The sequence below is a fragment of the Equus przewalskii genome, chromosome 5, assembly GCF_037783145.1.
Source record: "Equus przewalskii isolate Varuska chromosome 5, EquPr2, whole genome shotgun sequence".
Taxonomy (NCBI): Eukaryota; Metazoa; Chordata; class Mammalia; order Perissodactyla; family Equidae; genus Equus; species Equus przewalskii.
Genome location: NC_091835.1, coordinates 67,122,968 through 67,149,569, shown reverse-complemented (window position 1 = coordinate 67,149,569; position 26,602 = coordinate 67,122,968). Strand labels below are relative to the sequence as shown.

The 26,602-nt window shown below is 36.9% G+C and overlaps 1 protein-coding gene across 1 annotated transcript; it reads left to right on the top strand.

Moving 5' to 3' along the window:
* The first annotated feature begins 1,968 nt into the window (after window positions 1-1,968).
* LOC103546816 (olfactory receptor 8S1-like) lies at window positions 1,969-2,886 on the top strand. Its single transcript, XM_008513651.1, has one exon. The coding sequence runs from the start codon at window positions 1,969-1,971 to the stop codon at window positions 2,884-2,886; it is 918 nt and encodes a 305-aa protein (XP_008511873.1).
* Window positions 2,887-26,602: the final 23,716 nt, after the last annotated feature.

Genomic DNA, 26,602 nt, shown 5'->3' with positions numbered 1-26,602 from the left:
ATTCATTCACTTATTCACTCATTCATGCGTTTATTTTTATTTTTAAATAACACTTTTTCAGCTACTCCTTTGGGCCAATCACAAAGCTAGGTACTTTTGTATGTCTCATTCTAAAATGAGCTCCTTTCAGGAAGCTTTTCTTTGGAAATAATCTAGTCAGCTAACTCCACCTAATTGTCGTAGTAACTGAAAACTTATAGTGGTAGAGTTCTAAGAGCAGTTTCCGTTCTAAATTTGGACTCAGAATCTGAATAAATGAAGCATCGAGAAAAGTGAAATTGTAGCACCAGGTTAAAAAAGATAAATAATTTTATTTATTTGTATGACTTTCTCTAATAACTCTAACATGGTATACCTCTACCTGTGAGGAAGTATGGTCCCTGATTGGGTACAGTTTTCAGGTTTGTCCTTCATGAAAATGTCTTATGCAAGATTTTCACTCTTTGGCCTTTATTTCTAAAAGAGAAAATTTCCCCAAAGTTTAAGGAATTTCTGGTGCTAGTAAGTGGTGCTCCATTTGGAGATGAGTAGAACAGAGGGGACCTTTCTTTTTGCTGCCCTCCAAAATCATAATGGATGGTTCTCTGTCTTTCATGGTTTGATTCCTTGCTTTTCCAGTATCTTCTGCCAATGATGTAATACGCTCAGGATGAATCCAGGTCACTGTAGCTAGAGATATGGTGGTGAGTAAAAGAAAAAGTAATAAAGTAATAATAGTAGAAAATGCAAACCAGAAGTATTTAGATTTTTAGAAATAATATACACAATTTACCCTTTTATTTTCCTCTTTTAGAAATCAAGGAAGAGGTCTGTATCCAACAGGAATTTTCACACTCCACCTTAATACCAAATTCTCACACTGACATTCAAACTTATTTGTCTTCTAGATCACTGGATTTGAAAAAGTTTTTCTTCAATTGCTCTTCATTTTTCTTCATTGCTCACCTAGGTGAGAAATGCAGGTAATATGGACTTGATTCCTAAGAATAGCTTTAATTCTGGGTGTTGTTTGGATAAACAATGGGAAAGAAATCATAAGTCCTTTGAGAAATTGAATGTGCTGGTCTTGCAGCCTGAGCACAAGAGAGGAGCAGGACATGAAGGGTCAAGATGATATAGTCAATAGTGTTGAAGGGTTATCCTGAATCTGCGGTTGTAATCTGGGTTGTCAATTCAGAATAGGAAAAAAAGAAGGCCAAGCTTTAAAAAGTTAGTAGGTAATCTATATTTACAAATGGCATGAGGGCTCAGACAAGAGCTGAATCTGAATAGATCACACAAACTGGGCATGGAGATTATGACCAGAGTGTGTTCCCATATTGGTCAGCAGTTTCTTGTGATCATTTGTATAGCGTCTGGGATATGTCTGTGCTGCTTTCTTTCTGATCAATTCCCTTTCTCCTCACTCTGCAAATCTTCAGCCACTACCCTTCTTCACTTTCCATTAATGACCCCATTTAAATGTTTATTAAAAAAATAAAAGCCATTATATGTGAATTACTTCCTTCCCAACACAAATCTACTCACTTCATGTATGTTTGATGGATCAAGTAAACCCACTCCCACTTAAGGCCATGTTCTGCTTCTGCTCTGAAAGCCAACTGCTCTCGGAGATACCATTTCTGAAATTTTCTCTTATTCCTCCTGCAATTTTTCCCTTTCTACTGGATTATTATTAATAGTTTTCAAACATCCTCCAGTAGCTTTAATAATAAAACAACAACAAAAAATAAACTCTAAGACATTAAAGAAAGAACAATAAAAGTGGACTGGGAGTTGATCTAGAGTTGAGATCCTGCAGGTTTTAGGAAAGCTAGAGACTCAGGGAAGTTTGTTATTTCAGAACATAAATTTTTGAGAGGGCATGAAATGTTGTGAATGAGCATTAAAACACTTGAATATCCGTTAGACATAAGAAGAGGCTTCACCTGATTTATTTCTTACATTCCAAGGAAAATACTGAAGGCAATGAAAAACCACAGTGTTGTCTCTGAGTTCATCCTCCTCGGCCTGTCTGTTGACTCCCAGACCCAGGCTCTGCTCTTTGTGCTGTTCCTTATTATTTACCTCCTGACCCTGATGGGGAACCTGATGCTGCTGCTGGTGATCAGAGTTGATTCTCACCTTCATATCCCCATGTACTTTTTCCTGGGACAATTGTCCTTCCTGGATCTCTGCCACTCCTCTGTCACTGTGCCCAAGTTGTTGGAGAACCTCCTGTCTGAGAAGAAAACTATCTCAGTTGAGGGCTGCATGGCTCAGGTCTTCTTTGTGTTTGCCACTGGGGGCACTGAATCCTGCCTACTCACTGTCATGGCCTATGACCGCTATGTTGCCATCAGCTCGCCTCTGCTCTATGGCCAGCTGATGAACAGAGAGCTGTGTATGGGGCTGGTATGCGGCTCATGGGGCTTGGCTTTTCTGGATGCTCTCATTAATATCCTTGTAGCTCTCAATTTAGACTTCTGTGAGGCTCAAAATATCCACCATTTCAGCTGTGAGCTGCCCTCTCTCTACCCTTTGTCTTGCTCTGATGTGTCTGCAAGTTTTACTGCCCTTCTCTGCTCAAGCCTCCTGCATTTCTTTGGAAATTTCCTCCTGATATTTTTCTCTTATGTTCGAATTTTATTCACCATCCTGAGCATCAGCTCCACCTCAGGCAGAAGCAAGGCCTTCTCTACCTGCTCCTCCCACCTCACTGCAGTGAGCTTCTTTTATGGCTCAGGATTACTCCGCTATCTCATGCCAAATTCAGGACCCACTCAAGAGTTAATCTTCTCCTTGCAGTACAGTGTGGTCACTCCCATGCTGAATCCTCTCATCTACAGCTTGAAGAACAAGGAGGTGAAGGCAGCTGTGAGAAGAATGTTGAGAAAAGGTTTCTAACATTTCAAATAGACTTCAAAACCAGAATAATGAGGAAACTGGATAGAAGCAAAATAAATAGTGCCTGGATATTAAGGAGAACTCTCTGATGTCAGGACCTGCAAGATCCCTTACATCTTTTCTTAAAAATACTTAAGAAAAGATAGTTATTTTCTTAGAATGTTATCAGTTCAGTCCTAGTCAGAGGAAGGTGGATGGATGAAACTTTTGTCTAGCAATTTCTCTTACAAAAATATTGAGTTTATTACACACAGTGTGGTAGACATTGTTATTGCCTGCTCAGTCTCTTTACCTTTCTTCCAGTAACTAAGCTCCACTTGTTCAATATGTTTCCAGTGAGACTGTTAATCGTGGTGTCCCCAAATCCTTCCCCATTGCTGCTCATTATTCACTCATTCTTCCTGGCAGTGGCTGGTACAGGAACAAGCACATGGTCAAGGCCAGACCATTCGCTCTCTTAGGAATTTTAATCTTGAAGAGATTTTAGAAAGGCAGAGGTCACGAGGCACTCTTGACAGCCTATCCCAGTGGCCCTGCTGATAAGATCACTAGTGTTATCCTAGATTCTGTCCTTTCAAGGCAGATATATACGTAGATGAATTATAATAAAAGCACGTGATTAGATATGCACATCATGTCAGGCACTGTGTTAAGAACTTTACGTACATTATCCCATTGAAATATCACAACAAATACTTTAGGTAAATACTTTAGTTATCCTTATTTTAGAAAAGAGGAAACTGACTTACAGAGGTAAGTGTGGGGATAGAATTTGAAACCAAATGAACTTACCCCAAAGCCTATTTTCTCTACCACATTGACACACTGACTCTCCCCTTGATGCTGTGAACTACCCCAGACCCAGTTCATGAATTCTGTTTTGGTTTTTTTTTCAGACTTTTCTTTTTTTTGCTGGGAAAGATTTTCCCTGAGCTAACATCTGTTGCCAGTCTTCCCCTCTCTTTTTTTTCCCCCCTCTCCAAAGCCCCAGTACATCATTGTATATTCTAGTTGTAGGTCCTTCTAGTTCTTCTATGTGGGTTGCCACCACAGCATGGCCACTGACAGACAAGTGGTGTGGTTCCACACATGGAAATTGAACCCAGGCCACTGAAGCAGAGCATGCTGAACTTTAACCACCAGCCCATCAGAGCTGACTCACGAATTCCCTTTTTAATGCTTTATTATTGTTGTTGTCTTATTTTATTTTGCTTAAGTAAGTCAGATTTTGATTCTGTCATTTGCAAAGAAAAGACCTAAAAAATATATGTTGGTACCACAATGTAATTGCAAGTATAAGCAGCCAAGGATAACTGGGATATTTGAAATTATTTATTGGACCTACGCATGTCCAGTAGAGACTATAAATTACACATTTGTTTATAATGCTTCAAACCATTTATCTAATGGCCAACCATCTTCAGCTTTGATGAGGACAACGAGAGGAGATTCCCCAGCTCATACACACTGCTAGACAGGTAGCTCTGCCACTCAGCCCTAACGATGCTGCAGAAATGGCAGAACATGAGAGAGTCAGTGGCAGAGCAAGTGCTGCACAGCACCTGTGGCAAACTCCAAAAAGAAGCCAACAGAATTTCAGCAAAGGCCCCTTAAAACATGAAACACGATTGGAGAATCAGGAGATTTGGGAGAGGTGTGTGGATTAAAATTATCATGGTCAGAAATGAATTATTATTTCTTTCTGAAATTATCTTCTAGTTTTTACTTATTTACAAACTGTCAATTGTTTTCTTCCCCTTCACTCTACACTCCCCAGCAGCAAACAATAATATATACTCAAAAAGATGAAGGACATTTTCAGGCATCTTCACTACTTTTCGAAATTATTAAAATAGTTTCAAGCAAGCTCATTGCACAATAAATGTATTTTGAATGTGTAAATTGTGGGCAAAGAAACTGAGAATATATCTAGGATTAATTCTCACCAGAGGGACTCCACTGCCAAAGCAGTTTGAAATAATTAGGAGTAGAACAGTCTGCCATGTGAATGCCAATCTCTTCTCTTCAGGTGAGCCTCGTTCTAGTACATGGACTCATAAACAATGTGGTCATGGCTGGGCAAGGTGGTGATTATGAGAGGTTCAACAACATTTTCATTAACCAAGACTGTTCTACTGTTGTCATTGGTGAAAATTATTTTGATTAAGGTCATACCAAAATTTTGTTAGATATGTTACCCTTTTTTTTGTTTCCATTGTGAATTAAAAATTCAATTACATTTACTACTTGGTTATTTCTAGTATATGGGAATGCTGCGGTATTTTGTACACTGATCTTGTGTCTGGCAGTTTTGTTGAACTATCTTCCTAGTTCTAATGGCTTGTTTATAGATACTGATGGATTTTTAAATTACATTTTAATTATTTCATCTTAAATAAAGGGGAAGAATTTGTTTTCATTTTCTATGCAGTTTTTATATATCTAATTTTTAAAGTTAATTCAGTGGCCAGGAACTCTAGTACAAACATCTTTTTATTGGGATCAGTAAGAAAGTTTCTCATGTTCCAGTGTTAACGATGATGTGTGTTCTGTTTTTGATCAATATCTTTAACTCATTATGAGTTCTCTTCTAACCATATGTTGCTAGGAATTGGTGTAAAATTTTATCAAATGCTTTTTCTGTTTCTATTGCGGACCAGGAATTTTTCTCATTTGTTTTCTAGTGTATGGTGTCTTTCACATCATAGGCATGCATTAAATACATGTGGAATAAAAAATAAATTTATTGGAATAGTCATATGGTTTTTGTGATTTAATTTTTTAGTAATAAATTGTATCGGTAAGTGTTCTAGTGTTGAAGAATTGCTGCATTCCTGAAATCACCCTATTTAGGTAGAGTAGTAAAAACTGAGTTAACTTTTGCCAATATTTAACTAAGAATTTCCTATTTATGTTCATAAATGAGATAGTATAATTTTTTTCTCCATCTAGTGTTTTCTTTTCCACAGCTTTATTGACATTATGTTTCACACATCACAAAGTTCACCTATTCAAAGCATACAGTTCAGTGGTCTCTAGCATGTTCACAATAATTATGAACCATCACTGCAACTCAATCACGAAACATTTCATCACCGCAAATAAACCCCATACCCCTGAGCAGTCACTCTCCATTCGTTCCCCACAACCCTGGCCCTAGGCAATCACTAACCTACTTTTTGCCCTTATAGATTTGCCTATTCTAGACAGCTGATCTTGGTACCAATAGTACATTTTCTTTCATCTTTGTATTTTCTTAAAATATTTGCATTAAAATGGATTATCACTTCCTTGAAGGTTTTATAAAACTCATCTTTAAAATTTTGAAGAAAAATAAATAAAAGTAAAATTCGAAGGCTTCTCATCTTTTTGTTGTTGTTGTAGAGGAAAATTTTGATTACTAATTTAATTCCTTTAATGGTTAGTGGTATATTTGGGTTTTTATATTTGTTCATGAATCAATTTTAGTGACTTCTAATTTCTTTCTATTATTTATTTAATGTTTTAAATTTCATTGGTTTTTTTTACTTACAATATTCTAATAATTTTTTCAATTTAATTCAAAAATAAAACGTTTAAATATACCACAAAGTTGAAAGAATTCTATGATAAACATCCATATAATCACGTTTAAACTTTACTATTAATGTTTTAGTATGTGTGCCTTATAACCTACCTATCCATCTATCCCTTCATCAATCCACCTTTTTTAAATGCATTTCAGGAAAAGTTTCAGACATCTGTATGCTTCACCCTAAATACTTCGGTATGCATATCGTTAACTATAGTTCAAAATTTGACTACACCTTCTCTTTTTCTTTTGAGATAAAATCTACATACTGAAATATTAAGAATGTCATTCAGTGAATTTTGATAAATGCAAACTGCTGTGTAACTCAAATCCTTATTCAGATATAGAGCAAACCAACACTCAAGCAAACTACCTCATGTCCCTTTCCAGTCAATTCTTGTCCCCACTTCCCCACTTGTTCTGCTTTTTCCACTATGGATTAGTCTTGTCTATTGCAAAACATCCTGTAAACAGAATCATACAGTATGCATGATTTTGTGTCAAGCTTCTTTCATTCAACATTTTTGAGATTCATCCATATTGGTCCATGTTATCAGTAATTTGTTTCTTTTTATTGTTGAGTAATATACCACTGTATGAATGTATCATTATTTGTTTATCGATTCTGTTGGGTTGTTTCCAGCCTGGGGCTATTATGGATAAAACTGGTATGAACACTCTTTTAAAAGCCATTTTGTGCGTGATTATTTTCATTTCTCCTGGGAAATAGCTAGTATTGGAATTATAGGGTCATAAATAGGTGTAAGTTTTATGAGAAATTGCCAGACATTTTTCCAAGGGAGTTATGTCAAACTGTAGTTCCACAAACAGTGTTGGTGAGTTCTGGTTGTGTCCCATCTCACCAGCGTTTGGTGTGGTCACTCTTTTTAATTTTATCCATTTCTGTGAATGTCTAAGGAAATATCCATGTGCTTTTAGTTGGCATTTCCCTGATGACTAGTGATGTTGAACACTATTTCATATGTTTAGTAGGCATTTGTCTTTTATGAAGTGTTCAAGACTTTTGCTCATTTTTAAATTGGATTTTTTTATTAAATAGTAGGAGTTTTTATATATCTTGGGCACCAGTCCTTGTCAAATCTATGTTTTGTAAATATTTTCTCCTAGTTGTGGTTCTTCTTTTTGTATTCTTAACAGTGTCTTTTAAAGTGCAAATTTTTAAATTTTGATGAAGTCCAACTCATTTTTTTCTTTTACATTTCCTGCTTTTCCTATCCTGAGAAATATTTGCCTAACACAAGGTCACAGAGATTTTCTTCTATATTTCCTTCTAGAAGTTTTTAAAAAGTATAATTAACATATAACATTATATTAGTCACAGGTATATAACATAATGACTCAATTTTTTTTTTTAAAGATTTTTTATTTTTTCCTTTTTCTCCCCAAAGCCCCCCAGTACATAGTTGTGTATTCTTCATTGTGGGTTCTTCTAGTTGTGGCATGTGGGACGCTGCCTCAGCGTGGTCTGACGAGCAGTGCCATGTCCGCGCCCTGGATTCGAACCAACGAAACACTGGGCCGCCTGCAGCGGAGCGCGCGAACTTAACCACTCGGCCACGGGGCCAGCCCCCATAATGACTCAATTTTTGTATGTATTGTGAAATAATCACCACAATAAGTCTAGTTAACATCCATCACCATACACAGTTACAACATTTTTTTTCTTGTGATGGTAACTTTTTTTTTAAATTAAGATTATGATAGTTTACAACCTTGTGAAATTTCAGTTGTACGTTATTGTTAGTCATGTTGTGGGTACATCACCCTTTGTGCCCTCCCCCCATCCCCCCCTTTCCCCTGGTAACCACTGATCAGTTCTCCTTGTCTATATGTTAACTTCCACCTATGAGTGTAGTCATATAGAGTTCGTCTTTCTCTCTGGCTTATTTTGCTTAACATAATACCCTCAAGGTCCATCCATGTTGTTGCGAATGGGACGATTTTGTCCTTTTTTATGGCTCAGTAGTATTCCATTGTGTATATATACCATATCTTCTTTATCCAATCATCAGTTGCTGGGCACTTAGGTTGTTTCCACATCTTGGCTGTTGTAAATAATGCTGCGATGAACATAGGGGTGCATGGGACTCTTGGAATTGCTGATTTCAGGTTCTTAGGATAGATACCCAGTAGTGGGATGACTGGGTCATAAGGTATTTCTATTTTTAACTTTTGGAGAAATCTCCATACTGTTTTCCATAGTGGCTGCACCAGTTTGCATTCCCACCAACAGTGTATGAGGGTTCCTTTTTCTCCACAACCTCTCCAACATTTGTCACTCTTGGTTTGGGATATTTTTGCCAATCTAATGGGTGTAAGGTGATATCTTAGTGTAGTTTTGATTTCCATTTCCTTGATGATTAGTGATGATGTGCATCTTTCATGTGTCTATTGGCCATCCTTATATCTTCTTTAGAGAAATGTCTGTTCATGTCTTCTGCACATTTTTTGATCAGGTTGTTTGATTTTTTGTTGTTGAGCTGTGTGAGTTCTTTATAAATTATGGAGATTAACCCTTTGTCGGATAAGTAGCTTGTAAATATTTTTTCCCAAGTAGTCGGCTGTTTTTTGTTTCAATCCTGTTTTCCCTTGCCTTGAAGAAGCTCTTTAGTCTGATGAAGTCCCATTTGTTTATTCTTTCTATTGTTTCCCTCATCTGAGGAGTTATGGTGTCCGAAAAGATTCTTTTGAAACTGATGTCAAAGAGTGTACTGCCTATATTCTCTCCTAGAAGACTTATTGTTTCAGGCCTAATCTTTAGGTCTTTGGTCCATTTTGAGTTTATTTTTGTGAATGGTGAAAAAGAATGGTCAATTTTCATTCTTTTACATGTGGCTGTCCAGTTTTCCCAGCACCATTGTTGAAGAGACTTTCTTTTCTCCGTTGTAGGCCCTCAGCTCCTTTGACGAAGATTAGCTGTCCATAGATGTATGGTTTTATTTCTTGGCTTTCAATTCTGTTCCATTGATCTGTGCACCTGTTTTCGTGCCAGTACCATGCTGTTTTGATTACTGTAGCTTTGTAGTATGTTTTGAAATCAGGGATTGTGATGCCTCCAGCTTTGTTCTTCTTACTCAGGATTGCTTTAGCAATGGGGTCTTTTGTTGCCCCATATGAATTTTAGGATTCTTTGTTCAATTTCTGTAAAGAATGTCATTGGGATTCTGATTGGGATAGTGTTGAATCTGTAGATTGCTTTAGGTAGTATGGACATTTTAACTATATTTATTCTTCCAATCCATGTGCATGGAATGTCTTTCCATCTCTTTATGTCATCATCAATTTCTTTCAAGAAAGTCTTGTAGTTTTCATTGTATAAATCTTTCACTTCCTTGGTTAAATTTATCCCAAGGTATTTTATTCTTTTCGTTGAGATTCTGAATGGGATTGAGTTCTTGAGTTCTTTTTCTGTTAGTTCATTGTTAGTGTATAGAAATGCTACTGATTTATGTATGTTGATTTTATACCCTGCAACTTTGCTGTAGCTGTTGATTGTTCCTAATAGTTTTCCTATGGATTCTTTGGGGTTTTCTATATATAAGATCATGTCATCTGCAAACAGCGAGAGTTTTACTTCTTCATTGCCTATTTGGATTCCTTTTATTTCTTTTTCCTGCCGAATTGCTCTGGCCAACACCTCCAGTACTATGTTGAATAGGAGTGGTGAAAGTGGGCACCCTTGTCTTGTTCCTGTTCTCAGAGGGATGGCTTTCAGTTTTTGTCCATTGAGTATGATGTTGGCTGTGGTGATGGTAACTTTTAAGATCTACACTCTTAGCAAGTTTCAAATATGCAACACAGTATTATTATAGTCACCGTGCTGTGCATTACATCCCCATTTAGACCCCCTTCACCTATTTGCCCACTCTTCCATCCCCCACCTCTAGCAACCACCAGTTTGTTCTCTGTATCTATAAGCTTGGTTTTGTTTCTTTGCTTTTCTTTTGTAGATTCCACATATAAATGAGATCATACAGTAATTGTCTTTCTCTGTCTGATTTATTTCACTTAGCATAACCCCCTCAAATTCTATCCATGTTGTTCCAAATGGCAAGATTTCATTTTTTATGCTAAATAATGTTCCAGTGTGTGTGTGTGTCTGTGTATATATTTTCTTTATTCATTCATCCATCAATAGATGCTTAGGTTGCTTCCAGGTCTTGGCTATAGTAAATAATGATGCAAAGAACATGGAAGTGCATATATCTTTTTGAGTTAGTGTTTTTGTGTTCTTTGGATAAATACCCAGAAGTGAAATTGCTGGATCATATGGTATTTTTATTTTTAATTTTTTTAGGAGACTCCATATTGTTTTCCATAGTGGCTATAACAATTTACACTTCCACCAACAGTGTGCAGGATTCAGTTTTCTCCACATCCTTGCCAACACTTGTTATTTCTTGTCTTTTTGATAATAGCCATTCTAACAGGTATGAGGTGATATCTCATTGTTGTTTTGATTTTCATTTCCCTGATGTTAAGGGATGTTGAGCATCTTTTCAAGTACCTGTTAGCTATTTAGTATGTCTTTTATGGAAAAATGTCTATTCGGATCTTCTGCAAATTTATTATTCAGATTTTTTTTTTCTTTTGCTATTGAGTTGTATGAGTTCTTTATATATTTTGGATATTAACTCCTTATCAGATATATGATTTGCAAATATTTTCTCCCATTCAGTAGGTCACTTTTTCATTTTGTTGATGGTTTTATTTGCTGTGCAGAAACTTTTTAGCCTGGTCTAGTCCCACTTATTTATTTTTGCTTTTGTTGCTTTTGCTTTTGGTGTCAGATTCAAAACATCATCGCCAAGACCACTGTCAAGGAGCCTACTGCCTGTGTTTTCTTATAGGAGTTTTATTGTTTCAAGTCTTATATTCAAATCTTTAACCCTTTTTAAGGTAATTTTTGTATATGGTGTACACAGTGGTCCAGTTTCATTCTTTTGCATGTGGCTGTGTAGTTTTCCTGACACCATTTATGGAAGAGACTGTTATTTCCCTATTGTATACTCTTGGTTCCTTTGTCATAAATTAATTGACTATATATGCATTGGTTTATTTCTGGGCTCTCTATTTTGTTCCATTGATATATGTGTCTGTTTTTATGCCAATACTATACTGTTTTGATTGGTGTAGCTTTATAATATAGTTTGAAATCAGGGAGTGTGATGCCTCCAGCTTAGTTCTTCTTTCTCAAGTTTGCTTGGCTATTTGGATTTTTTTTGTGATTCTGTAAAAATTTTAGGATTGTTTGTTCTATTTCTATGAAAAAAAAATACCATTAGAATTTTGATAGGGATTGCAATGCATCTGTAGATTTCTTTGGGTAGTATGGACATTTTAGCAATATTAATTCTTCTAATCCATGAACACAGAATATCTTTCCATTTATCTTTGTCTTCTTCAATTTCTTTCATCATTGTAGTTTTCAGTGTATGGGTCTTTCACCTCCTTGTTTAAATTTATTCCTAGGTATTTTATTATTTTTTGATGCAATTATAAATGGAATTTTTTTCTTAATTTCTCTTTCTGATAGCTCATTATTAGTGTATAAAAATGCAACTGATTTTTGTATATTGATTTTGTACACTGCAACCTTGCTGAATTTGTTTATTAGTTCTAACAATTTTTTGATGGAGTCTTTAGGGTTTTCTATATATAATATCACATCGTCTCCAAATAGTGACAGTTTTACTTCTTCCTTTACAATTTGGATACATCTTATTTCTTTTTCTTGCCTAATTGCTCTGTCTAGGGCTTCCAATACTCTGTTGAATAAAAGTGGTGAGAGTGGGCATCCTTGTCTTGTTCCTGATCTTAGAGGAAAAGCTGTCAGTTCTTCATCATTCAGTATGGTGTTAGGGGTGGGCTTGTTATATATATGTCCTTTATTATGTTGAGGTACATTCCCTCTATACCCACTTGTTGAGAGTGTTTTTTATCATAAATGGATGTTGAATTTTTTCAAATGCATTTTCTGCATCTATTGAGATGATCATATGATTCTTATCCTTCATTTTGTTAATGTGGTGTACCACATGATTTGTAAATGTTGAACCATCCTCACTTCCCTGGAATAAATCCCACTTGATCATGGTGTATGATCCTTTTAATGTATTGTTGAATTTGGTTTGCTAATGTTTTAAGGATTTTTGCATCTATGTTCATCAGGGAAATTGGCCTGTAATAATCTTTTCTTGTGGTGTCCTTGTCTGGTTTTGGTATTAGGGTAATGCTGGCCTCATAAATTGAGTTTGGAAGTATTCCTTCCTCTTCTATTTTTTGGATGAGTTTGAGAAGGATTGCTAGTAATTCTTCTTTGAATGTTTGGTAGAATTCACCAGTGAAGCTGTCTGGTCCTGGACTTTTGTTTCTTGGGAACTTTTTGGAATACTGATTCAACCTCCTTACTAGTAATTGGTCTGTTCAGATTTTCTTTTTCTTTATGATTTGGTTTTGGAAGGATGTATGTTTCTAGGAATTTATCCATATCTTATAGATTGTCCAATTTGTTGGCTTGTAATTGTAGTAGTCTCTTATGATCCTTTGTATTTCTGTGATATCAGTTGTAATGTCTCCTCTTTCATTTCTGATTCTATTTATTTGAGTCCTTCCTTTTTATTTCTTCATGAGTCTAGCCAAAGTTTTGTCAATCTTGTTTATCTTTTCAAAGAACCACTTCTTGGTTTCGTTGATCTTTTCTATTGTCTTTTTAGTCTCTATTTCATTTATTTCTGCTCTTAACTTTGTTATTTCCTTTCTTCTCCTCACTTTGGGCTTTGTTTGTTCTTTTTCTAGTTCCTCGAGATGTAAAGTTAGGTTGTTTGAGATTTTTTTTTGTTCCTTGAGGTAGGCATTTATGGCTATGATCTTCCTTATGAGAATTGCTTTTGCTGCATCTCATAAGTTTTGGTATGTTGTATTTCTGTTTTCATTTGATTCAAGGATTTTTTAATTTCTCTTTTGATTTCCTCATTGATCCATTAGTTGTTCAGTAGCATGTTGTTTAATTTCCATATATTTGTGCACTTTCCACTTTTCTTCTTGTAATTGATTTCTAGTTTCACATCAAGGTGGTTGGAAAAGATGCTTGATATGATTTCAGTCTTCTTAAATTAATTAAAACTTGTTTTGTGGCCTAACATGTGATCTATTCTGGAGAATGTTCCATGTGTACTTGAGAAGAATATGTATTCTGTTGCTTTTCAATGGAATGTTCTGTATGTATCTGTTAAGTCCATCTGGTCTAATGTGTCATTTAAAGCTGATGTTTTCTTATTGATTTTTTTTTCTGGATGTAAGTGGGATATTAGTCCCCTACTCCTACTGTGTTGCTGTCTATTTCTCCCTTTAGGCATGTTAATATTTGATTTATATATTTAGATGTTCCTAGGAATTTTTATTGCAATAATTTCTGTTAAATTTACTAAATTTTTCTATTTCTTTTCTATATGCTTACTGTATTTTCTTGTTTGGTTTCTTCAAATAAATAGTTTGACTATTTTTCCCATTATTTGTTGCCTTTTAGTAAATACATGTGGAACAATACATTTTCCATTAATTACTTCATTTGCTGTTTCTTACATGTTTGGATTTGTGGCAATTTCATTTCCTTAACCATTTTGAGGATTTATCTCCATTGGTTCCTTTACTTCATACTTGATATAAAAAGTTTTACATCAATTTGTTATTTCTTTGTCAGTAATCTTTCTATTCTCTCTAATAACTTTTAATATTTTAAGAAATGTTTGATGCTGCCACTTCACACCCATAGAATGGCTATCATCAAAAACCAGAAAATAACAAGTGTTCACAAGGATGTAGAGAAATTGGAACCTTTATGCCCTGCTGGTGGGAATGTAAAATAGTGCAGCCACTGTGGAAAATGGATGGCAATTCCACAATGAAATTAAACATAGAGATATTGTATCATCCAGCAAGTCCACTTCTAGCTATATACCCAAAAGAAGGGAAAGCAGAGACTAGAACAGATATTTTTATACTTATGTTTACAACAACTTTATTCACAATAGCCAAAAATTAGAAGCAACCCAATTGTCTGTCCACAAATGAATAAATAAAATGTGGATAAACATACAATGGAAAATTATTCGGTCTTAAAAAGGGAGGAAATTCCAACACATGCAACAACAGGGATGGACCTTGAGAACATTATGCTAAGTTAAATAAGCCTGTGACAGAAGGACAAATATTGTATGATTCTGCTTATATGAAGTACCTAGAGTACTCAAATTCATAGAGACAAAATGTATGTTAGTTGCCAGGAGCCTTGGAGAGGTGAAAATGGGGAGTTATTTTTTAATAGGTATAGAGATTCATGGGTATAGGTTTGAGAAAGTTTAATGGGTATGAGAAAGTTCTGGAGATGAATAATACTGATGGCTGCACAACTATGTGAATATACTTATGGTCACTGAACCATACTTTTAAAAATGGTTAAAATGTTAAAAAAAAGTATTTGATGTTCATCAGTTTTAGTAGAATATGTTTTATTGTTGATTTATATTTATGTATCTTGCTTGGTGTTAATTATAGACTTTCCAATGAATAAAATATATCTTTATTTATGGAAAATTCTCTGGTTATTCACATATTCTCTATCATTCATTTCCCTTTTGGAATTTTTGGACAGTCTCATTAAGATTCTATAATATATGCAATTTCTCAACCTATTTTTTATGTCTCTTAAATGATCTTTCTTTTTTTATGTCTTATTTTTCTATGTTGTGTATTATCTTCAAAATCATCCATTCATTTATAACCAATGTAGTGTAGACATTATTCCATCCATTAGTTTTAATTTTAGTTAGAATAATTTTAAAGTTATCTAATAATTTATTTTATTAGCTATTCGATCTTGCTTAATTTTTATCTTAATTTTCAGAAAATTCTTCTTTAATATTTAAACTGTTATTCACTTATCCCTTTTGGTATACTAAAAACTTGTATGCTAAGGTCAATGTTATAGCATTACAAAATACTAGTGAATTGACTATTTTGTTTGCTAGAGTTTTAGCACTAGCTTTTTAAATGTGTATTGGAATTTTGGTCAGCAGACTCATTTTATGAGTCAGTATTTAATTGTTCCCTTTTTTTTTTTTTCCTTTTACTGGCTGTGCAAACTCCTCCCTGTCAGTCAGTTTTTGTACCCCTTCCACCACCTCAGCCTCCAGTCTGCAACCAGTCTTCATCTCCTTTTAGGGCTCCTGCTTCATGATGATATTAGGCTAATTGAAATTCTTGTAATTGAGTCAGTGGGCAGATTGTCTCTGTGCCTCCTGACAAGGTTTTGGTTTTGATTTCCTGACATGCTTGTTCCAGAAACTTATAAGGTTATTGATCAGAAAGTTGGCAAGAATTTCATTTGTTCTTGGTTTTCACTTAAGAATAGAGTAACTCTACCCCACACACTCACTTAAAGCTTGGAATAAATCTCTTGTCCTCCATCTTATACTGAGCACATTTAGTTCCCAGGATCCAGTATGAATTTAACCAGAGCTACGCCTAAAGACTGGAAGACTTAAAGTTTCAGTGTTGCTCAACATTTTGCATTTCTGTTCCATTTATGTTTCTAAGATATGCTCATTATGTATTTTCCTTAGACTATGCCATTTTATCTGCCAGACGTTGTGTTGGAAGCAGGATGGGTCCATTAAGTCCAAAATTATGGCTTACATAATTTAGGTTCATTCTCTAGAAGAAGATTCAGAGATGAGGAGTCATATACAAGTGGTTTATTAAAGAAGTGATCTCAAGAGAAATTGTTTAAGAAGTGAGAAGAACAGGGATATAAATTTCCAGATAACTTCAGCTTTCTATGTATCTGAGTGAAATGGCTCCTGTGGCCGAAGGAGGGCCTTACAGATTGGAGGGGTAAGCCATTAGAAGGAAAGCACATAAAGCTGAGAAAAAGATGCAGAGAACAGATAACAGGAATCCAAAGGGTTGTTAAGAGGTACATGACAGTGTCTGCTAAGGGGTACCCCTTACACTACTCAGATTTACATACTTCTCACACTAATTTCAATCCATCATGTCAAAGCTCTTTCAAAATTATTTTGGTACTTATTTCTGAGTATTCAATTTGGGTTCTCCAGAAGCAGATGCTGAGTTGGAGTTTGGGGTGTAAGGTAATTTATTAGAGATTAACACTTGTCAAAGTAAGAGAGTAAGCATGATTGGGCAGAGGGAGGAGTTAAACTGTGATGCAGGCCTGATAAAACTTTAGAAAGTACACGGGAAGCCCTGGAGTGAGTATTGACCATCAGAGTTGTCCCACATCAGGGCAAAACAGTCAGGCCTTATATTACCAACTCACTCAATCAATAGTACAGTCTGTCCCTGGAAGGACATGATCTTGGCCAGGGTGGCTCCCTGTACCAGAGGCAGACACCGAAGGAGCTACAGCCGGAAGCTGTCTTCTAACTACACTCCCTGCATGTGGGCAGCAGATTTTCCTGAAGTGGAATCCAAGCAGTTTCTCTGTATCTGCCAGAACCTACAAGGCTAGCGGGAATTACAGCTCTTGCTGCTATAGTTAGTCCCTAGACCATAACTTATATTCATCATCTCCCTTGTCTAATATTCATTAGAGGTTTCCTTCACCATCACCTCACATTTCGACTAAGTGAACCAGAACTTCATCCCTGAGGCATACGAGACCTCTATTTATATGTCCTTATTAAGATGTGGCTCCTGTAACTCAAGTGCCAAGAGACATCCCGGAGGATCACTTGAGTGCCACACATTTTCTCCATTAATCCTATTATGTAGCAACAACCCTTCCTCATCGTGATCATTGGTAATCACTTCACCATTCCTTCCTGCCTCTCAGATCTTTCACCTAGGATTAGTACCCAACTGCTTCAGGCACACTCTTTAGATAAGACATTTAGTGAGGAACTGTTGTTTTTAAGTTCTGTTTTTTTGTTCATCAGAAATTACTTTTATTTAAATCTCACTTGAGATGTTGCATTGAGCATAGAATTCTAGATATATAATTTCTCTCAGCTCACTGTCTTCTGGCTTTCACAGAGAAGGCAAGCTCCAATATTTTTGCTATTCCTATGTAGATAATTGATCATTTATTTTCTAGTTGCTTTGCTATACTCCATGCATTTGGTGTTCTGCAGTTTCACTATTATGTGGCTAGATTTATATTTTTTTTATTAATCTGCTTGATATTATTGGAATTCCTGGATGGTATTTTAAAATATTAACTTTTCCTCATTTTCTTGTGAATTTCTGCAACTTTGATTAGGCATGTTATTTTATTTATTTATTTATTTTGAGGAAGATTAGCCCTGAGCTAACTACTGCCAATCCTCTTCTTTTTGCTGAGGAAGACTGGCCCTGAGCTAACGTCCATGCCCATTTTCCTCTACTTTATACATGGGACACCTACCACAGCATGGCTTTTGCCAAGCAGTGCCATATCCACACCCAGGATCCAAACGGGCGAACCCTGGGCCGCTGAGAAGTGGAACGTGCGAACTTAACCGCTGCGCCACTGGGCCGGCCCTGATTAGGCATGTTATATCTTCTTGCTCTATCATTCATGTCTCTTACTCTCTTCCTAATATACGTATTTTTTAAAGGTATGCTTTTTTTTTGGTGAGGATGATTGGCCCTGAGCTAACATCTGTTACCAATCTTCCTCTTTTTTTTTTCTCCCCAAGGCCCCAGTACATAGTTGTATATCCTAGTTATAAGTCCTTCTACTTCTTCTATATGGGATGCCACAGCATGGCTTGATGAGTGGTGCGTAGGTCTGCATCCATTATCTGAACCTGCAAACCCTGGGCCGCCGAAGTGTAGCACGTGAACTTCGCCACTACATTACTGGGCTGGCCCCCGCTCCCTAATATTTTTAATCCATTTGTTCTTAGAAGCACAACCTGGAAAATTTCTTTGATTTAGTAATAAAATTTATCAATTCTCTCTAAAACTGTATTTAATCACTTGTTTAATCCATCCTTGAAATTTTGAGTTTTAATTATATATGTGTGTGTTCATGTGTGTATATGACATTTCTACAATTTCTGTTTTTTGCTTTCTCAAATTGATTTTATTGTGCTCTGTAAATCTGATTCCTTGATTATATTCCCAACTTCTCTGATTTCTATAAATGTATTTAACCCAGCTGTTTTATATTCTGTGACTAATAATTCCAGTATCAAATATATAGGTATTTCTGATTCTTGATTCTCATTCATGGTGGAATTTTTCTTTATGCATTTGATTTTTTAAAATATCCATGGCTCATTTTTCTTAGAACTTTATCTGTGGGAATGCTTTGAAACTGGAATTGAAGTTGTATTCCTCTAGTGAATTTGCATTTGTCTCTGCCACTTATCCCAGAGCGGAGCCAACTTGGAACTATTTTATATTAAATTTCCTACTTCATATGCTTAGAATCACATAAGAAATTGGATTTGAAAATCTGCTTTGATGTTGTAAAGATAAAATTTTCCTTTCCACTCAGAACAGGTGATACTGTTCCTTACTGACCACCTTTGTAGTCCAAGTTTATACAGGAGTCTAAACTAAAATCCCCACTGACAGTAGGCCCTAGGCTAAGGGTAGTCATTGAAGTGGAGTATCTTGGGTTCAAGAGAAACCCTGGGGGTAAAAGTCAGATTTGATACTCACTTAATCATTGGGTTCTGGCTTTCATTTTGCTTTGGACTTTTCAGAATCCGTCTCTTTTTGCAAATTCAGAAATGTATTTAAAATGGTGATTTTTAAAAATACTGTGTTCAATGATGTAACTTTTCCAGTTGCAATGGTCATTGAAGGTACCTAGGTTGCTATACAGCAAGAAAAGGGGATCCCCCCAAATTCTTTTACTTATCATTACTATTTTTCATGAAAATGTTTCCCTCTGTATATAGGCCAGGCACAAGCTTTCTAATAACTGCATAATATACTTACATGGGTATACAGTAATTAATTTATCTATTCTACTTCTGGTATTTTTAGGTTGTTTTTTATTATTCTTATTATTAAGACTAACGTACTTTGACCATATACCTCTGTGTATATAGGCAGGTATTGCTTTAGGACTGATTTATAGGAGTAAAATTTCTGGGTCAAAGTCTTGCACGATTTAAATTTTTAACAGCTTTATTGAGGTATAATTTATATACAATAACTATACACATAATGTGTATAGTTTGATAAGCTATGACATATGTATATACCTAGGACCATCATCACAATGAATATAATGAACAAACCATCACCCCTAAATATTTCCTCATGCTTCTTTGTGATCCCTCCCTCTCACCCCTGGCCAATATCCCAATAGTCTACAAATTCTATTATTTTGAGGTGAGTCGTAATTTATTTATTTTCTACTCATTATGGGTTGTACTTTCCTGTTTCTTTAATGTCTGAGAATTTTTTATTGTAGCCAGATACTATGAATTTTACCCTGCTAAATGCTTGACATTTTTTGAATTCCTAAAAATATTCTTGAGCTTCCTTCTGGGAGCAGTTAGATTACTTTCAGGTCTTGTTTTAAAGCTTTGTGAGGCAAGATCAGAGTAGTGTTTATTCAAAGTTTAGGTTTCTCTGCTGTTGAGGTAATACCCTACTGTGTACGCTGGTTGGGGAAGAAGTCACAAAGGTCCATGTGAAGGCAGTTGCCGGGTGAGAGAGAAGCAGAGAGAAGCAGAGAGGAAAAAGAAAGCGCGCAAGCAAAACCCAAATTCAACTTAGTCTGTGAGCCATAGTTCCAAAACCTATGAGGAAAGACAGACCAAAAGAATCAATAATCAGAAGAGTAATAACTCTATAGGAAATTCACATTATAACTTATTTTAAAGAAATCTTTTAAATAGATATATTTAAGAGACTTTCAAAAAGTTAAATGAAGGCATAATTTCCATTTACAAAATAGATAGTTATTGAACAAAAGCAAGAAGAAACAAAACAAGATCAAAGAGATATAACAAATATTTCATTAGTGTTTTGGAAACAAGACATGGCCACTGAAATAAAAATATTAATATATGAAATAAACCCTAGACTGTATTTTATTATTAGAATATCTCAATGTTGTCAAAGATGGGGCAATAATACTGAGAATCTCACACATAATAAAGCACACAGACACAAGAATATTAAATATAGAGATAAGCTATTAAGAGGATCCACACTATTCTTTTAATAGAAGGACTTAAGAGAATCAAGGAAATAAAATCTGAAGAAGCAAAATCTGAAGAAATAATTGTAACAAATTTTCCATATTTTAGGAAAGATGTGACTTGTCAAGTACTTCCAGGAAAGAGAAAAATTCACATTAGATAGAGTGAAATGGAGGATGAATGATGAAGAGAGAACTTGCCCTTGTACACCAGAGATGTAGAGAGCTGGAAAGAGCACCACTACTCTCACTTCAACGAGAAAATAGCTGCACACACTGCAGATTAACAACCGCAACTTTTAAACCTATAAGCCAATTCAGGTTACAGGGAAAATGGCTATCTTGAAACCTGGAGAAAGACAACACCTACCTGGCTAACAAGATCCAGGCTTAACTAGGATAGATTCTAATATAAGCCATATAAGCTGGTACAAAGAACAAACACATTTTTAATGAATTCCTAAAGGCTGAATATGGGCTGCTGTGAGTAAATGAAGCCCCTGGGGGCTGCAGACACAGGAGGTTCACACTCTCTTGCAGACTTTTCCTCTGAGAAATGTCAAGAAACAAGAAGTACCCTAAAAAAGCCTCCCTGTGGTGCTGGATGGGTAGGGGCAGAGCAGCCATTGCAGAAACTCCACCTGTAGGCATCTCCTCTATTTCCCTTATGGAACAAAAGCCTTAATCTGCGTGGAGGATATCATCAAAACCTTTATCTTAAGGGCACTGGTAAAATTCCTTTGCACCTTGGGGAGAGGAGGAAAGGGGAAAAAGGGAAGTACTACCCATGAGGAAAGGGCAGAAATTTGTGCTAGACAGAGAAAAGATATTCTTTACCTACAGAGGAACAAATATATGGATTACAGCAGAATTCCCATTAAAACCATGTAAACAAGAAGACAATGGAGTGAAATCTTTAAAGTGCTGCAAAGAAGAAATGGTCGATTGAGAATTGTCTACTCAGCAAAAATAACCTTCAAAATTAAAGAATAAATAAAGATTTTTCAAGGCAAACAAAACATGAGACAACTTATTGCCAGAAGACCTACTTTCAAAAAAGTGAAATGAGGTTTCTCAAGTACATGGAATACAATATAGGTTAAGACCTTGGACTTACATAAAGAAATGCAGAGTATTAAAAAATAGAATGAACGAAGGGAAAATATCTTTTAAAAAACTTTGATTGCTCTAAAAATTCTTTTTAAAGCAATAATAGTAACAACGTATTCTGTTTATAGACTAACAATGAGTTACGTGTTTATGGGTAAAATGTATGATAACAATGGCACAAAAGAGAGGAAGGAAGAATTGGGAATAAATTGTTACAAGGTCTTTACACTACACTTGAAGTGGTATACTTATTATTTGAAAGTGGATTTGGATTATTTAAAAATGTATATGATAAAACCTAGGGCAACCACTAATAATAATTTTAAATGTGAATGGTCTAAACAAATGGGTTTAAACACAGATATTATCATATTGCATTATAAAGTAAGCTCCAACTATATGCTGTGTGCAAGAAATACAATTTGAGAAGAAGATAATACATCAAATGAAAACTGATGGAGAAACATATACCATGAAAGACTAACCAAAAGAAAGGTGAATTATCTATACTGATTTTTCAAAGTATACTCCAGAATAAAGAAGATTATCAGGGACAAATAGGGACATTTCATAGTGATAAAAGAGTAAAATCTCCAAAAAGGCATAACTTCCTAAATGTTTATAGACCTAACAATAGAGCTTCAAAAATACCAGGCAAGAGAGGTGATATCAGCAAGATGGAGGGCTAGGAGGTCCTAATACTCTCTCCCTACAAAAACAATAAATAAACAACTACAAAATAGCTCAGGGAAAGCTCTGGACTATGAAGAAGAAGCAGCAAAAACTCTGCAGAGCTCAAAAATCAAGAACAGCCACACAGAAAAGCATAAGAAGCATTTTACCTGCATCACCCTATCCTCCAGTCCACAGCAGCCCAGCACCAGGAGGAATACTCTCAGAGGAATTTCATCCCATGGGGAAAAGGAAAACAGGAGAACTCCAACAAGCCTCTGTGCAGTGGAGGTTTGCAGTCTTCGTTACTGAGGACTCCCAGTCTTCACCAATGCTGATGAAGCTGCCCAGTTCCCACTGCTATATCTTCTCTGAGAGACTGGAGCTGTTGCTTTGGTGAGAGTTGGCCCCAGGGGCCCCAGTCTCTGCTGTGCCCTGCTCTCTGGGATCAGGATGCCACAGCACCTTGACATAATTGAGGACCAGAGCTGCCACTCCTCTGCAACCTGCCCTTGGTCCCAGGTTGTAGCTTTGTCCCACCATTATCAGAGGAGCCACTGTTGCTCTAAGACACCTCCCACCCCACCTTGGGTCCCAAGTCACTCTTTAACCACCATTACTGGGTCCATGCTGCTACTGTTCTGAGACCTGCCTCTGGGTCCTAAGTCATCACTCTGACATACCATTACTAGGACCTAGCCACTGTAGATACTGCCACTTTTGAACCTGCCCCCTGGGTCCTGACAGTCAGCCTTAATAGACCACCACTGGTGACATGCTTCTGCTGTTCTGAACCCCCTGGGGCCAGACTTTGGGCTTGGATCCACCATCCCCAGGCTGTGCTGCTACTACACTCTGCCCCCTGGGCCCTGTAATCCCAGGGCCCATGCTGCTACTGCATCCCTTCTTCCCACCTGAGTCACTGCAATAAGCTCCAGAGACCCACACCCCAGTTCCATGGAGGATTTGTACATTCCCACACCTTAGACACCAATACCACTGCTGCAGAAAGTGCATCCATGCCCTAGGACCCAGGCACTCTGATAGTTCCACATGTGTCTGATCCCAGGACCCTGACTCCACTATCAGTCTGAGTGCCAAGAGGGATCCCCTTGGCTAAAACTTCTTCCCACAGATGAAAAAGGACAACAAGAGGATCCCAGCAGACTTACTCTTTGAGAATACCAATAGCTGTAGCCACCACTGACATCTTCAGGACCTCCACAGTCATGGCCACAGAAGACCCCTGCGGTGTGTGCTAATGTTGACTTTGAATAACAGAGTTGCACAGACACTATGGAACTGTGTCCTGCCAGGGACCAAAGATGCTGCACCCCACCTAACCAGTGCCATTGCAGCCAACTTCAGGTGAAAGACATTCCCAAGAAACCAGTCCAAAAAGCCTAGAAGATGTGGCTGCTCCTTCAAATATGCAAACGTTAATGCAAAGCCATCAGAAACATGAAAAAGCAAGGAAACATAACATTACCAAAAGAACACAAAAATTTTCCAGTAACTGACCCCACAGAAATGGATGTCTGTGAGTTATCTGAAAAAGACTTCAAAATAATTATTTTAAGGAAATTAACCAGGATTCAAGAGAACACAGATCAAAAACTCAATGATCTCAAAAAAACAATGAATGAGAAAAATGATAATTTCAACAAAGAGCTAGAAATCATAGAAAAGAACCAAACAGAAATTCTGAAGCTGAAGAATACAATGAGTGAGTGAAGTCAGCAACATGGCAGAGTGAGCTGTTCCCTTTATCTCTCCCTCTTTGAACTACAACTAAATGGACATTCATTGGCCAATGGAGGATACCCACACAGCACAATGGGAACCCGGAGAGACCCATGCAGCTATACATCTGAAAATGGGTGGACTGGGCTCCCGGGAAGTAGTGGAGATAGGTGAATATTCCCCTACCCTTTCCCAGCACCTCTGTACGAGCACGCAAATGCTTTCCTAGCCAGCAGGAGTGCCCATAGGGCTGCTGTGACCCCACAACAGGGCATGTGCCTTGGCATGACTGTAAGAAGAGGCAGCGGCAGCCCTGAACCTGTGCACAAACACTTTCCCAGCTGACAGGAGCACCCACTGTACTTCTGTGGTCCCAAAAAGTGGCCTTGGGTCAGACCCTATGAAGAAACCCCACCCACCAAGCACAGTGGCTGGCACAACTATAAGAAGAGGCAGCAACAGACCTGCGTGCACATGCAAATGATTTCCTGGCTGGCAGGAGCACTCATAGGGCTGCAGTGGCCACACAAGTGAGAAGGTGCCTTGACATGACTGTAAGAAGAGGTGGCAGCAGCCCTGAGCCCACTCACAAATGCTTTCCTGACTGGCAGGAATGCCCACCATGCTTCTGAGGTCCCAAGGAGTGGTCCTGGCTCAGACCCAGTGAAGAAGCCCCACCCACCAAGGACAGTGGCTGGCACAACTGTAAGAAGACGCTGCAGGAGAACTGTGCACATATGCGAATGATTTCCCTCCAGCAAGAGGAACCATAGGGCTTCTGTGGACCCACAATAGGGAATGAACCTCAACATGACTGTAAGAAGAGGTGGCCACAGCCCTGAGACCATGTGTGAATACTTTCCCAGCCAGCGGGAGCATCCATTGGACCTGCACAAATTCCAGCACACAGGATGGGATCAGAAACACAGCTCCTGCTTCCCCTCAGTGGTGGCAAATGGAATCTGCGACCTGATAATACCACAAATGTGCCAGCACAGGAATAGTTCATCAAAACCCACGAGAAACTACAACAACAATTCAGAGCAGAAGGAAAATGACAAGTCTCCAGAAACCAACCCAGAAGTCACAGAAACTTAAACCTAAATGACAGAAAATTCAAAATAGCTGTCATGGTGAAACTCAACAAGTTACAAGAAAACTCAGAAAGACAATTCAGTGAGCTCAGGAATAAACTTAATGAGAAGAAAGAATACTTCACCAAAGAGATTGAAACTATAAAAAAAATCAAGCACAAATTCTGGATATGAAGAAAACAATTAATGAGATAAAATGTAATCTAGAATCCTTAAAAAATAGATCTGATGTTATGGTGGAAAGAATTAGTGATTTAGAGGATAGGAATATGGAAATGCTTCAAGTGGAGGAGGGAGAACAAATTTCTTTTTAATGGGAAATTCTACAAGAAATATCCAACTCAATTAGGGAAAGCAACATAAAGATTATAGGTATTCCAGAGGGAGAAAGAAGCAGAGAGCTTATCCAAAGAAATAATAGCTGAGAACTTCCAAAACCTGGGGAAGGAAGCAGACCTACAAATATATGAAGCCAACAGAACCCCTAATTACATCAATGTGAAAAGACCTTCTCCAAGGCATATAATAGTAAAACTGGCAAAAGTAAGTGACAAAGCAAAGCCTTAAGGGCAGCAAGGTGGAAGAATATAACCTACAGAGGAACCCCTATCAGGCTTTCAGCTGATTTCTCAGCAGAAACCTTACAGGCTAGGAGAGAATGAAATGATATATTCAAAATACTAAAATACAAAAACTTTCAGCCAAGAATACTCTATCCAGTGAAACTATCATTTGGATATGATGGAGAAATAAAAAATAAAAGCTGAGGGAGTTCATCACCACTAGACCTTCCCTACAAGAAATGATAAAGGAATCCCTCATACCTGAAACAAAAAGGCAACGGTCTACAAAGTTTTGAGCAAGGAGATAAATAGACAAAATCAGAGAACTGTAGCTCTCTTTCAGAACAGTGTAACGAATACTTAATTATAACTTAAAAGACAAAGGGAAGGAAAGCATTAAAGTAACTATAAACACTTCAACTCAGTCACAAACTCACAACACAAGACAAAATAATTTGTGACAACAATAACTCAGAAGAGGATGAGGAAATGGATGGAACCTGCTTAGGCTAACGGAAATAAGAATCTATCAGAAAATGGACTATCTCATCTACAAGATCTTTTATACAAACCTCATGGTGAGCACTAAATAAAAAACCAGAGCAAGGGTACAATTCATAAACAAAAGATAAAATTGAGAAAACCACCGAACTGAAATGGCAGTCGGAAATACAAAGGAAGAGAAACAATGGAAATATAGAACAACTGGAAAACAAGGGATAAATGTTGGTATTAAGACCTCATATATCAATAATCACTCTAAATATAAATG